Genomic DNA, 14,198 nt, shown 5'->3' on the forward strand with positions numbered 1-14,198 from the left:
GGGGCAACAGAGGCCCTCTGTGGAGCGGAGGCACCCGGTGGGGGCAGATCATTAATAAATATTGATTTGGCTCCAAAGGAAGCAGCCCGCTGGAGAGCTGGCCCTGGACACCCACGTAGTGGTCCCATTAAGTCGGGGTCAAATGCTTAGCCAGGACGCCAAGGGGCGGCTGGCTCAGGAGCGTCACTGAGCAAAAGACCCCCCAGGCCTGGCCAGAACCTGCTTCCTGGCCAGTGGGTCAGAGGAGGCCCATTCAATTTACAGCAGCTCAAGGTGCAGGCTGAGTCCAATCTTACCCCCTCCCTCCACCCGACATTCACCAGCCCCAGGGGTTAGCCGGCAAGGCACCCAGGCTTGCCTCCAGCCTGTCTCAGAGAGAGCAATAAATCCTGGTTTCTTGGGTGTGAAATAGAAGGCTGTTTTCACCACCCCCTCCCAGGCTCCCGGATGTCTCCTTCTAGGCAGTGGCCTCCAGCCGCGCAGAGAAGCAGTTGCTGCGTGCTGATCTCCACAGCTCCCACAAAGGAAGAAGAGACGGCTTGCCAACGTCCTGCAGGAGCAAGACTTTTAAGGGTTTTGTTTTTCTCTTTTAAGTAGCTTCTACTTTCTTTCTGGAGAAGGAATGCTCTTCAGGAAGCTCTTGGCAAGAACGATGAGCCAAAGGCTGGCTGATGGTGCCCAGCTATTACTCTCTGCCTCCTGGAGACAGCAGTGGTCAGAAGTCAGGAGTAGTGGTTTTAGGGCAAAGCATCTGTTCTCTCTGTTCACATGGAAAAATAAGAATCCCCGAACTAGATGACTAAAAGGGATCTCACACATGAAGGGTGAAATTGTGCTTAATAAGCAGAGGGAGTGAGTGAATAGATATGAGTGAAATTATGAATAAATAAAATAATAACCTGTAGGGCCATTTATTCCAACCACCCCCTAAATTACAACTACCCTCCCAATATCATTTTTAAGATACTATGTATCTCATAAACATTATCCATTGGCAGGTTGGCCCCTATATCCCCAAATATCCAATTCTGTCTTCTGAGAGCTCACCATTGCATTGAGATCTGGTTGCCTGTCACTGACAACTCTAGTTATGGTCAGCCAACATTGGGCCTAACAGAAGACACCTAAAGCCTCCTCCATGTATTGGCTGTGTCACTCCAGGAGCACTTATTTGGCCCTGCTCCCCTTCTTCTCATCAACTGAACCCACGCCTGGACTCAGTGCCTCAGTGCACCTCCTAAGACTACTCCTGAGGCATGCCACCTTCTCTATCACTGCCATGTATTATGCCATGTAGCCACAACCTACTAGATTATACAATGCATGGGTCTAGGCACCATGTCTGTCTTTTTCACTATTGCATCCTATCATGTGACTGACACCGAGTGGGCACTCAATCAATATCGGTAGCATAAATGATAACTGAATTAGGAGATAGATGTGAATGAGAGAGGAATTTGGCAACGCTGACTCTGTGCTGTTTGAGAAGGAGTAGTAAGAGAAGGAAGAAAATTCCAACAGTCAGGATTTTTAAAAGGTAAGGGCCACATAATTCATAAAATGCTAAGGAAAGAGAGAATTCCTGGGGGATATTTGTGTCAGATGCTACAAAAATGTCAAAGAGGATGAAAAATAAAAGAGGCTATTGGTTTTGAGTATTGTCAGAATGGTACAAGGAAAGGAAGAAGAGAAAAGAAAAGGGAAAGAAGAAAGAAGGAAGCAAGGAGGAAAGAGGATGGTGGAAGTAGGGAAGGAAAGAGGAAGAAAGAAGGGAAGGAGAAAGAAAAGCTGCATGAAAAGGTGACCTTCTATCTCATATGCCAGTGCCATGTGCAATATAGCACCAAGTGGATGATGTTAAGCACAAAAAGTATTTGGAAATGTGAGATCATTCACAGGGCCCATCATACAATCCCACACATGAAGTTGTCTCCGTGGCTGCTAGGTAAGCCTGGCTTCAATGAGGTAGTGGCTGTGACCAATTCCTTATATATTATTATTGGCCTGGTCAGTGTCTATGTCCATGGAACTGGTGGTGACAAGTAACCTGCTATTGGCTGGGGTTATAAATCATAGAGAGCTCTCCCTATTGAAGCTTAAGGATGTTTAAGATCAAGGGCCTACTCAACTCAAGCAAGTTCAACTTGATCTTTAAGCACCCTAATGCACAGGGTACTCCACATAATCCCCTCAAGGAATCACAGGAATTGGGAGAGTGGGTCTTTGCTCCGTTTCACAGATTAAGGACAAGGGGTCATCCATCTGGAAGGGTGTCAGATGGAATTCAAACCTAGCTGGTAGTGTACAAGATGGAGACCCAAATCCTGGCTCTTGACTCTAAATTCATGGCCCTTAGTGCATCACGACAATACTCCCTCAATCCAGCATGATGGCAGTGACATTTAGTTACAGTCATTCCATATCCTTTTACTTCCTTCTTCAACTGAGAGAACACACCTGTCACACAGAGAAAATGTATTCCCTGTCTAATTTTTTTCTACCTTTCACTATCTTTTGGACTGACCCAAATAGCATTTCGCGGTTGCCTTTGTTTATCAGACATCAAGAGTTTTGGGAGTTTGGACATGCTCAACCCTAAGATTCATTGTGTGTATATCCTTATGAGAGACTTAAGGGTAAGTTTACTTGTAACCTTTTGCATGGGCCCTACATGCTAGGCACTTTATGCAAATTATATCATATAATCCACACAACCACACTGGTACCTGGATTTCTTCAATTGCAGATGAAAATATTGAGGCCTAAAGAGGGACAGCAACTTGGCCAAACAGCTACAGTCCAGGAATTGAACTGCAAAATCCATGCAATCTTTTAATTATACCTTTCTGACTTGTTTTCTAATATTGAAAACAAGAATGTTTGCTTTAGCTATGTTTGCTTTAGCTGTCAGAGTTGGTTGTTGCAAAGCTTAAATGAGACAACCTAATGTGAAAGAATTTGGAAAACACTGGATGTGGCATACCAGTGAGGGATTCCTCTTAGAATGAGAGCCTCCTTATAATTTTTTAATCTTCCTGAGCTTGAAGCTCTGTGACCTGGCAAACTAGATGGGCTACAGAAATAGCATTTGCTCAGGATCTTCCTTTGCCAATGAAGAGAGCTGCCTGTGACTGACCGCAGGGAGAAGACAGTCTACCAAGGATATGAAGAGACTCTGCTTCCCGCTCCTGGGTTGGTGTCAGCTCCCCCTGTATGGGCTGATCCTCTCAGCTGGAGTCTGCTTGTCTCAGTGAGGCAGTCTGCTGAAACGAGTGACCTCCCCAGCTGCCAGGACTTAGTGCTACATCAGCACATCCAGCAAGCATCCAGGTAAAGACTGAAAAAGGCAGTCAATCCTGTGTTTTTGCAAACATGCAGATACTTGGTCTCCTGCAGACAAAGCGCCACATATATCTACAGCTGTGAAAGGCACCCATGGAATGCACAAAGTGAAATGCACAGGAGCAGGTTTAGAACTGAGAAGATGGCAGTGGGAAGGTGGAGACAGAAAAGCCAAGCAGACGAAAGGAGAGAGGAAAGAAACGCTCAGGTGGTGGGAGTGGAGAAAAACTCTAACCATATGGATTCCCTTCCAGCCCTAAGCAGCTTCTCTCTAAAAATTCTTAACTCTTTGGGAACCATAGCCCCTTTGAAAAATCTTGTCTCCTAAAAAATATGCATGCACACCCATGTACTATCTTGCCCACAATCCCAGGGGCTTTTCAGAGCCCTCTAAGGAATCCTATCCTCCCTTCAACCCCAATTGATCTGAAATGTCAGCTTTACTCAGCACTGTTCTTCAGGTCAGAAATGTTGAAGCAGAAAAAACTCAAGAAGGCAAGGAGGGGCAATAAGAGGGAAGGAATGACTATAATGATGTTGCTTTTGTCTTCTCATAGCAATCATAAGTGTCCCCAGGCAACGTAGATAGATAGATAGATAGATAGATAGATAGATAGATAGATAGATAGATAGATAGACACGCAGATAGGTCTTTCTGCTTTCCACAGAACCAGTAGTTGTTCTGGTAATTTGAGTCCACTTTTCTTCCCCTTATAATCACCATAAATTAAACAAAACCCAACAGATATTTATCCGCTCTTGGAAAATAACTGCAAACATATTTCTCAAATGGTGATGTTCCTATAACTCTGTCTACCCAAGACATTGTGTCTGTCCGCTTCTCCCGGCTGCAATCTGTCTCCATATAGGAATTTTCTAACCCCCACTAAATGTAATGTCATGCAGTCCACTCAAAGGGAAAGGTAAAAGGATTAGTAGATTGATCGATGAAAGATATTAATGCTCTTTCATGTTGGGTTGAAGAAGGATTTGAAGTCATCAGGAAAGAGGGTAGCAGGAGAATAGACCTCAAGTATTCAAAAGACTCTCTGGATTAAAATCCTATTAAATTCACATCAGCTTCTCCAGGAGGCATTTGAGAAGGTTGGGGTTTCTTTACCATGTCGCCGTAATTAACCTTCTCTTAAGCTGTTTTAGGTGGGGAACTTTCGCAATTAAGAAACTAAAAAACTTTTATTTTCTATCACCCACATGGCTTTTTGAATGGTTTAAAAACTAGAGTGGAAAGTGGTTTAGCTTAATTGATTTCTCCTACTTGAACCTGCTGTCAGACTCGCCTCTGAGATCTGTGCCCCTCAATAAAAAGGGCATTTTGTCCGGAGAAAGAATCAAAGGTTCAGATCTACTACAATGCTTTTCTTCCTCTGACTGTTCTCCCACTGAGTCCTATAGAAAGGGCGATTTTGCAAAGAAATGGTTGTTCTCCTTAAAAAGACCTGTTTCTTGGCCCAGACCCCACTTCATGGAAACTGTCACAGAAACCCAAAGAGCCTTTCTTGGCAGATGCCAGGTTGTGGCATGTCAGCATCAGCTGTCTCATTACAGGTAAGTTAAGGTCAGGTGGGGGCAGCCACTATGGGATTGGGTGACCAATCATCTGAAGAAATAAGGGTCACAAAACACATGTTGTTTTAAAGGGTTGGTCTTAGCCAGTTTTTCTTCCCTAGGGAAAATGTCATCCCACTTCAAATATCAACAACCTTGCCATTTTGAGCAAAGACGTGAGAATCCTTGCTAGGGAAATGAACCTGTGCTTCCTCCAGGTTTCAATAAGCCCAACTTTTATTACATGATGCCTCTATGTAAAAACATTAGCTTTTTAGGCTGGGCATTATGGCTTACACTTGTAATCTCAGCACTTTGGGAGGCCGAGGTGGGCAGATCACCTGAGGTCAGGAGTGCAAGACCAGCCTGACCAACATGGTGAAACCCCGTCTCTACTAAAAATATAAAAATTAGCTGGGTATGGTGGCATGCACCTGTAATCCCAGCTACTCAGTGAGGCTGAGGCAGGAGAATTGCTTGAACCCAGAAGGCGGAGGTTGTAGTGAGCAGAGATTGTGCTCCCGTGTACTCCAGCCTGGGCGACAGAGTGAGGCTCCATCTCAAAAAAAAGGATATCATTAGCTTTTTTTACTTTCATACTTCCTGGATTCTCAGAGCTAAACACAAGCAGGGAACAGGCCGAATTGCACCAACCTTGTCTTTCTCACAGCACCTGTTCCTCTATTCTACTTACCTGGGTGTGTCTTCTCCTTTGCCAGGCTGCGAGCTCCTTAAGAACAGGCAGTTTGACCCTTTCTCTCCTAGCACTGTGCCTGGCACAGAGCAGCTCTCAACACACCCTTGCCCGTGACCCCCTAGAACCCATTCTTTGCCTTAAGGCAAGTCCCAGCCTCTGTTTTTACAATGAAAAATGAAGGGGTCTGTAGGACTGCATGACCTCTCAGGTCACTTTCCAGTTGCCAGACTCTCTGAAAAAGGAGCTGTGTACAGGCTGCATTTCGGTAGCTCTTGTGCTCATGCCAGTGTTTATAACGATAATGATGATAATGGTAAGAATAGAGAATATCTTTAAGTCCTTAAACATGCTCTGCTCTGTTCCCAGTGCTTCACTTGTGTGATTTCACCAATCCTATAAGGCAGAGGCTGTTGTGACTCCCCTTTGATACAGTGGGAGACTGCAAGGGTGAATGATTTGCTCAAAGTCACACCAAGTGTGGTCACCGTGGTTCCTGAGTCTGCACTCCTAACTCCCCCTCTATGTCCCCGCTAAGAACCTCCTTTCTGAGCCTCCAGTTCAGGCTGCCGACTCTCCAGCTGGTTTACTATATATTCTCTGGCTCCTCCAGGGGCTGGCTGTCTGCCTGTCAATTGCTTTGATTTCCTTCCTCATGGCCCCAGCTGGCCCAGCCTCCACCTGCTCCAACCAGAGGCTGAACTGCCCCAGGATCTGGCAGGCCCTTTGTCCAGAGGGTCTGCAGCTCCTGTTGAGAGCAGGTGGCCGGAAAAAAGCAAGAGAGGGCAGTCATTGTGGAAGCAGCTTGGGAGGCTGAAAAGGAAAGAAGGCAGATAGGAATGATCCAGGGAGGAATTCCCAGTGCCTGCTCTCCAGGGACCCAAGCCCAACTGCATGGCTGCCCACTCTCTGCAAAGCCAGAACACTGGGGTGGGCTTTCCTTACCTTGGTTATACCTACAGGAGAATGAAGGCAGAGATGAGTCTCCTAGAAAGACCACGGAGCTACCTTTTGAAAAATGTTTCAGTGGCCTATTTTACAGGGTGGATCTTGTCTCATTTTAAAGCATCTCTGCCTATTCAAATGCTTCTTTCAGCTATGGTGCCTGAACTCCTCTTGACCCAAAGTCTTTCCAAGTGTTTTGGAAAGAAACTTGATTTTACAGTAGAAAAAAATAATTTTTTAAAGAAGTTCATCTCTGCAATCACATTCTTAAATATTTACTTGAATCAGTTGAAAACTTACCTTCACACAAAAACCTGCACATAAATGTTTATTCACAGCTTTATTCATAAGCATCAAAAATTGGAAGCAACCAAGATGTCCTTCAATAGGTGAATGCATAAGCAAACTGTGATACATCCTGACAATGGAATATTATTCAGGAACAAAGAGAAATGAGCTATCAAGTCACAAAAAGACATGGAGGATTTGTAAATATGTATTGCTAAATGGAGGAAGCCGGTCTGAAAAGGCTACATACTGTATGATTTCAACTATGTGGCATTCCTGAAAAAGCAAAACTATGGAGCTAGTAAAAAGATCAGTGGTTGCTGCAAGGAGTGTGTAAAGAAGAAGGAATGAATAGCTGGAGCATGGGGCATTTTTAGGGCAATTAAACTATTCTGTATGACATTGAAATGGTAGATACATGACATTACGCATTTGTCAAAATCAATAAAACTACAAAACACAAAGCATGATCCCGAATGTAAGCTATGGACTTCAGTTAGAGATAATATATCAATATTGGCTCATCAATTCTAAAAAAAAAAAAACCACACACAAATGCAAGATGTCAATAGAAGAAACTGAGGTAGGGATGAAAGACCTGGGAACTCTCTGTACTTTCTGTGCAATTTTTCTGTAAGCCTAATATTGCTCTTTTAAAAAGCCTATTAAGGTCAGACGCAGAGGTTCACGCTTGTAATCCCAACACTTTGGGAGGCTGAGGCGGGTAGATCACCTGAGGTCAAGAGTTCGAGACCAGCTTGACAAACATGGTGACAGACCGTCTGTACAGAAAACACAAAAATTAGCCGGGCTTGGTGGCACATGCCTATAATTCCAGCTACTCGAGAGGTTGAGGCGGAAGAATCGCTTGAACCTGGGAGGCGGAGGTTGTGGTGAGCCGAGATCGCACCATTGCACTCCAGCCTGGGCAACAAGAGCAACACTCTGTCTAAAAAGAATAAAATAAAAATAAAAAATAAAATAAAACGTCTATTAAAAAATGGTTCACTTGAATATACTTGAGGCCCTAAAAAGCAGTCACTTTGCTCCTCTGTATTGCTTTCAGGCTAATCATAATCATAATAACAACCACATGGTATCATTTGTCCAGCCCTACAGTGCACCAGGCACTGTTCTAAGCACTGTTTATGTATGATTTCATTTAATCCTCACAAAAGCCCTATGAAAAATTGAGGTCAGGGCAGTTAAAGCAATTTGTCAGGGGTATCAAACTCAATAGGTGGAAGAAGCAGGACTTGAACCACAGGCTATTCAACTTCAAGCCCACACTTACAATTGCTACACTCCATCACCCTTCCCCGCCCCCACCCCCCAATCCCGAGAGGATGGGTAGCATTTCAGTATGTAAATAATGGGACAATGCAAGTTTTGACAACTCCTTTATTAGTCATTCACTTGGAAATATGTGCAGAGCACCTGTGTACCAAGCAGTGTGCTAAACTCTGAGGATACAAATATAGGTAAGAGAGTGTACCTGCCCACAAGGAGCTTGTATGAGTAGAAGAGACAGACAAGAAGATGGAAAATGACAATGAAAGCCCTAGCAACAAGAAGCCAGGTAGCTCCAGCTCTGGAATTGGCATGTTATGAACTGGAGCTATATGGGGAGATCCCTCTGGTTGGAATGGAGAGATGCAAAAATCCATTCAACCATCTTGAGTTGATTTTTGTATATGGTAAAGGCAGTGGTCCAGTTTCAATCTTCTGCATATGGCTTTCCAGTTATCCCAGCAGCATGTATTGACTAGGAACTCCTTTCCCCATTGCTTGTTTTCATGGGTTTTGTTGAAAACTAGATACTACTTATTGGGTATTACGCTGATTACGTGGGTCACAAAATTATCTGTACACCAAATTCCCATAACACACAATTCACCCATGCAAAAAACCTGTACCTATAATCCTGAATTTAAAATAAAAGTCAAAAGAAAAAAAAGAGAGAAAAATAAAAATAAATACAAATGAAAAGCTTATAAAGTTAAAAAGAGAGAGAGAGAAAAGGAAAGAGAAAAGAAATAGCTATCTTTAGGAAGGGGGAAAAGAACTAAAATTCATTATATGTCTAAAATATACCATGCACTTGCCTAGGTCCCCAACCTATATCCGCTCAATCCCCCAAACAGTCTTCCAAGGCATTATTTCCAATACATATATTTTAAATATACATATATTTAAATATGCTGTTAAATATATATCTTGCTGTTATTTTATGAAGACAGTGTGGAGTTACTTATGTTGCAAAATTCCTTTAATTCTTACCTGTGTCTTTCTTCTTATCTCGTGAAAGCTCATGGACAGTGGCCCCAATGTCGTGCCTCAAGATCTTGATGATGTTTGTCAGAGCAGGCAGGCTACGTTTATCCAAATGGGTGAAAAATTCGTACTCATCTTTCTTTAAACGAGAAGGTCTAGATTCAATATGGGTCAGGTTTATATCATTCTCCTAGAAGAGAGAATGGGGAGGGTGAGGAGACAGTCACTGGAACTAACGCAGGTCAAAGATGCAGAACCAGTACAATAAAACCTAACACAACAAAATGGAGAGTTCACGAATACAATTGTTTTTATAAGAGTAGAAAAGAGTCCTTACATTTGCAAAAGTTGTTTACTTTTTCTTCTTTAAAACCAAGTACTAAGTGGCAGGAGGTGGGGCAGTTAGTTCACATGTCACAATTTAATCACATGAAAATCTGCTAAAGGCCTAGAGTTGCCACTGTAAGATTTTGATTTGGTTAAAATATTTAAGACAGTTGTTGCCAAAAATATTTACATAGGAAACCTCCCCACTTCCCAAATGAAATTCTATGGAATTACAATAAATAAATAAGATAGAAGCAACACTGTTCTGCTTGAATAGGGGGATCAGACTTACTTGATTTATATCTAACATCTAAATTTATTGCTTGTGAGACAATGTACTTTCATGTTTCTAATCCTCAGTTTTTCCATCTGTAACTTGCTGGTCTTAATTATACCTGCTTCGTAAGTTCATTGGGAATGTTGATGATATGATACATATGCACCACTTGGCACATAGTAAAAATTATCTAATATAATTACCACTAATATGTTTATATAGGCCAGGTGCGGTGACTCATGCCTGTAATCCCAGCACTTTGCGGGGCGGAGGCAGGTGGATTGCCTGAGGTCAGGAGTTCGAGGACAATCTGGCCAACATAGTGAAACCCCATCTCTACTAAAAACACAAAAGAATTAGCCGTGCATGGTGGTGTGTGCCTGTAATCCCAATCCCAGCTACTTGGGAGGCTGAGACAGGGGAATTGCTTAAACCAGGGAGGTGGAGGTTGCAGTGAGCCAAGATCGTGCCACTGCACTCCAACCTGGGCGACAAAGCGAGACTCTGTCTCAAAATTAAATAAATAAATAAATAAATAAATAAATAAATAAATAAAATAATATGTATATATATAATTACTTTCCATTCAAGCTATTCAATAAATATATACATTTGTTGCACCCAACAGTGGCCAATGATCCTTCTAGCAGCTTGGAATCCATCAGTGAACAAAATAAAGATGCTTCCCTTTATAAAGCTTACATTGAAGTTGAGGGGACACAAACAACACACAGAAACTCATTTGTGCATGTTATAATGAGAAGGTCTAAGGCAACAATGCAAGGCAGAGCAGGGGGAAGCAAATGGGCATTCCTGAGGCAGAGTGAGGGCAGATTGCAGGACTAAATAAGGCAGACACATGGGGCCTCATTGGGATGGCACGATTTATGTACAGTCCTAAAGGAGTTGAGGGAGGTGAAGGCCAGAAGATGGCAGCGTGCCTGGCCTGTTGAAGAGACAGCCACAAGGTGGGTTGACGAGAGTGGAGGAGGTCAAGGGGAAAATAACAGGAGACAGTGTCAGAACAATCACAGGGCATTGCAGGCCATTTTAAGGACTATGGTTTTGATTCTGAAAGAAATAGGGGTCTTTGCAAAATTTTGAGCAGAGGAATAATATGATCTCATAGGCTTAAAAGGATCAGTCTAACTTCTATGTTGAGAACAAACTTTAAGGGATAAGATAGACCAAGCAAGGCCTGTCAAGAGGCTGGTGCTGAAATGCAGACAAGACGTGAATGTGGCTATGTCCACGTTGCTGGGAGTGGAAGTGGTAAGAAGACATTATATTCAGGACGTCTTCTATAATCTCCTCAAAAGGATCAAAATTATCCAAGGATATGAGAAAAGTTTGTGGGTAAGAAAACGGAAAAAAAGTTCATCATATTCCATGTCACCCTCAGATTTGACTATTACACTGATCACTATGTGGCCAAATAAAGAGAATTTCAGGAATCCAATGGGAAGAAAAGAGCACATCATATCTCCCTGAGGAATATCATCTTTAAATCAAATATTATGGGCCAAGCTAGGTACTCGGACAATGCAAGGATGAATAAGATATTTCCCGCTTTTACATTAGCCATTCCTACCCTAATCAGACCATTTTTAATGGCTGCCTGATGATCTGCTGCATAGATGCAGTCATAAATTCTTTAACCAATACTCTAGTGATGGATATATGTGCTGCTTCTTGTTTTTCTGCCACTAGAAATAATGGACAACATTACACATAAATTTTTGCCTACTTGTCTGATTTCTCAGAATAAATGCCTAGGGGTCAAATTGTTTAATCAGAAACTACCCTTTAAAGATTATTTATATATTGTCCCATTGCCTTCCAGAAAGACTATACTCATCTCTTCTATCTTTCCACTAGAAGATCCATGTTTCCCACCTGTACTAACTTTAAGAATTTTCAATATTCTTGACTTGACAGATGAAAACAGCAAATAACTCATTGCTCAATTTTTTTATTTAATTGCTGATGACACTAAACATTTTTCCTAGGTTTAGTAGCCATTTGCATTTTTTTAATGAATTATCAGTTTATACCATTTTTTATCACAGAGATTTTTTACTGATTTGTAATAATTGTTTATATTTTCATATTAACTCTCATATGTGTGTGTGTGTGTACATATATATATATATATAAAATTCAAACTGACATTTATTCTTGACTATTCTTAAACACCTCAGTGAAAAAACAATTTTTAAAATGCTCTCAAAAAGTGTTGGAACATCACAAGTATAAATAGTTTTAGAGTTTTTAAGGAATGTAGCTGTGATGTATTATCAGAAAAAGGCAATAACTTCTTTCTCAAAGGTAATAACTGCCTGTGTATCACAGTTTGCTTGATGTCTCAAATGCTCCCTAATTGTAGAACCAAATTCCTTGGACTCTTTTGGATTACTATGGCATCTGCTGAGTGCTAGATGCAAAATCACCAGACATAGATAAGAGGCACAAGGTGGGTTGTATAATTTGTCCAAATGCATCCCCTAAAAAAATTAGGCTGGATGACTCAAGAGTTTTATTTGTATCTGTCTTGTCCCTTTCTGAGAATAGGCTGTGGGGGACTGGAGCTCATTTGTAATTATGCCACAGTTTTCTTGCAAAACCTGGATTCTTTACACTGGTTCTGAAGCAGAAATGAACTAAGAAATGAATGTTGGTCAGCAGCAACACTTGGCAAAGTCTACTCAAATGCACTGAACCCCCAACACAAAGATGTCAACTTGCAGTCAGTGTTTTCCTGCTGGAAGCACTTGCTAAGTATGGAAACACCCCACTCCCACATTCGTGCGAAGAGCTGGGAAGCTGCTTTCATTAAATGCCATAAAAACGTGAAAATAATGATTATTTACTACAGCTTCTCAATTTCAATGTCTTTAGATAGTGATATTTTAGTTCTTATGGTTATTACAAAAAAAGTCATTTATTTTAGTTGGTCCTCTAACATAAATGCCTGGCAAATTATCTGCTACTTAGTCAGAAAGTGTGTGATTTCCTTGGTAATGCTATTTATTATGGAGAAAAACAAGGAGTATTGTATACACTTTATTAAAACAAACAGATAATAGGGGTTACTGCATATTTAAATGGACAGAAAGTATCTGAAAATATAACTTAAATAACTCTAAAATTTCAAAAAATTAAAATTCACTGAACTTGTGGTTGAAGAGGTTTATCTATTGCCTGAATCGTTAATGGTATAAAGTTCAAAAGAACGGTAGTGATGCCTTTTCATATTTAAGTATCACTTTATAGTACAGAATTCTTTTCTGTGACCATCCCAACAATCCTTTGAAAAGGTTAAGGGAGACATAAAAAGATAAAATCAGAGATGAAGGTGCTTTGCCTTAAGCAGCTAGAGAACAAGGCCCATTTTTTTTCCTAATCTCAGAGTCATTAGTTTTTTAACCACACTGCCTTTCCTGCCAGGCATACATACAGTGAGCACTCCACTAAAATACTAACTTTTATTATTATTACTACCATTATGTCAAACACAAATAATTAAAACCTCTGGATGTAGTAAATACAATAAGTAACCTCAAACAGGCTCATGGTGCAGCCATTATTTATGGCTTCAACTGCAGGCAACACACCCTTGAGGACTGTGGCTAGGGAAACCCACAGAGGGGCCCCCATTAGGGAGAGAGAAAATAGTGGGGAGGTAATGCCAGAGAGACAGCGGCAGGTCTGAAGCTTTCTCTGGCAAACAGAGATTACTTGTTAAACAAAGCAAAGAGCAATGTCATCCTTCTTGGCTCAGGAAGAAAGAGAATGGGTAGGTTCCACCTACTATTTACCTAAGATGAAGCTTCAAAAGAAGACATAACCAATTCCTGCCTTATGCAGAGCTGAGAGCACAGCAAATTCAAGAACCAAGAATGGACACACCTCTGGCATGCTTATTTGTGGGAGAGTTCGGGAAGGAAGGGGAGCAGGGAAGAAGTTCTGGGAAGCAGACCATAGGATATAGTGCTCTTCACTCATACCCCACCCCTGGAAGCATCCACTTCCACAGAGAAGTTTCTAGCTTTGAGGATAACAATAAAACAATTTATGTTTCATGACTCAGTTTTTCTAGTGTTAGAGATTTAACTTATGGGAAAATTCACATAGCATTTCACCAAAACTTCTAAGCTAACTAAACTCCCATAATAGAGGAATGATGAAGTGGACTGTGGTATAATCCCACAATGGAAGATTAGGCAATCATTAAAAAGTGAGTAACAAAAACAACAACATGTGTTAAAAAACGTGTCGGTAAGCACTTCAAGACCTGAGTGCGGTGGCGGTCTCCAGATGAAGGGCTTAGGGGTGATTTTGTTTCCTTCTTTCTCTTTTTTTAAAATCATAGTTCAACTTTCCTAGAAACATTTATTGCTTTTTTTTTTTTTTTTTTTTTGTGAGACAGAGTCTCGCTCTGTTGCCCAGGCTGGAATGCAGTGGCACGATCTCGGCCCACTGCAA

General features: G+C 41.5%; 1 protein-coding gene across 1 annotated transcript in view; it reads right to left on the bottom strand.

Annotated features, from left to right (window-relative positions):
• The window catches only part of PAH (phenylalanine hydroxylase), a 72,541-nt gene that overhangs the window by 41,741 nt on the left and 16,602 nt on the right, over positions 1 to 14,198 (bottom strand). Inside the window, exon 3 of the mRNA XM_025403094.1 lies at positions 9,116 to 9,299. Within this exon, the coding sequence (XP_025258879.1) occupies positions 9,116 to 9,299 (184 nt within the window). The remainder of the gene's footprint in view (positions 1 to 9,115; positions 9,300 to 14,198) is intronic.

The sequence above is a fragment of the Theropithecus gelada genome, chromosome 11, assembly GCF_003255815.1.
Source record: "Theropithecus gelada isolate Dixy chromosome 11, Tgel_1.0, whole genome shotgun sequence".
NCBI classification, from domain to species: domain Eukaryota; kingdom Metazoa; phylum Chordata; class Mammalia; order Primates; family Cercopithecidae; genus Theropithecus; species Theropithecus gelada.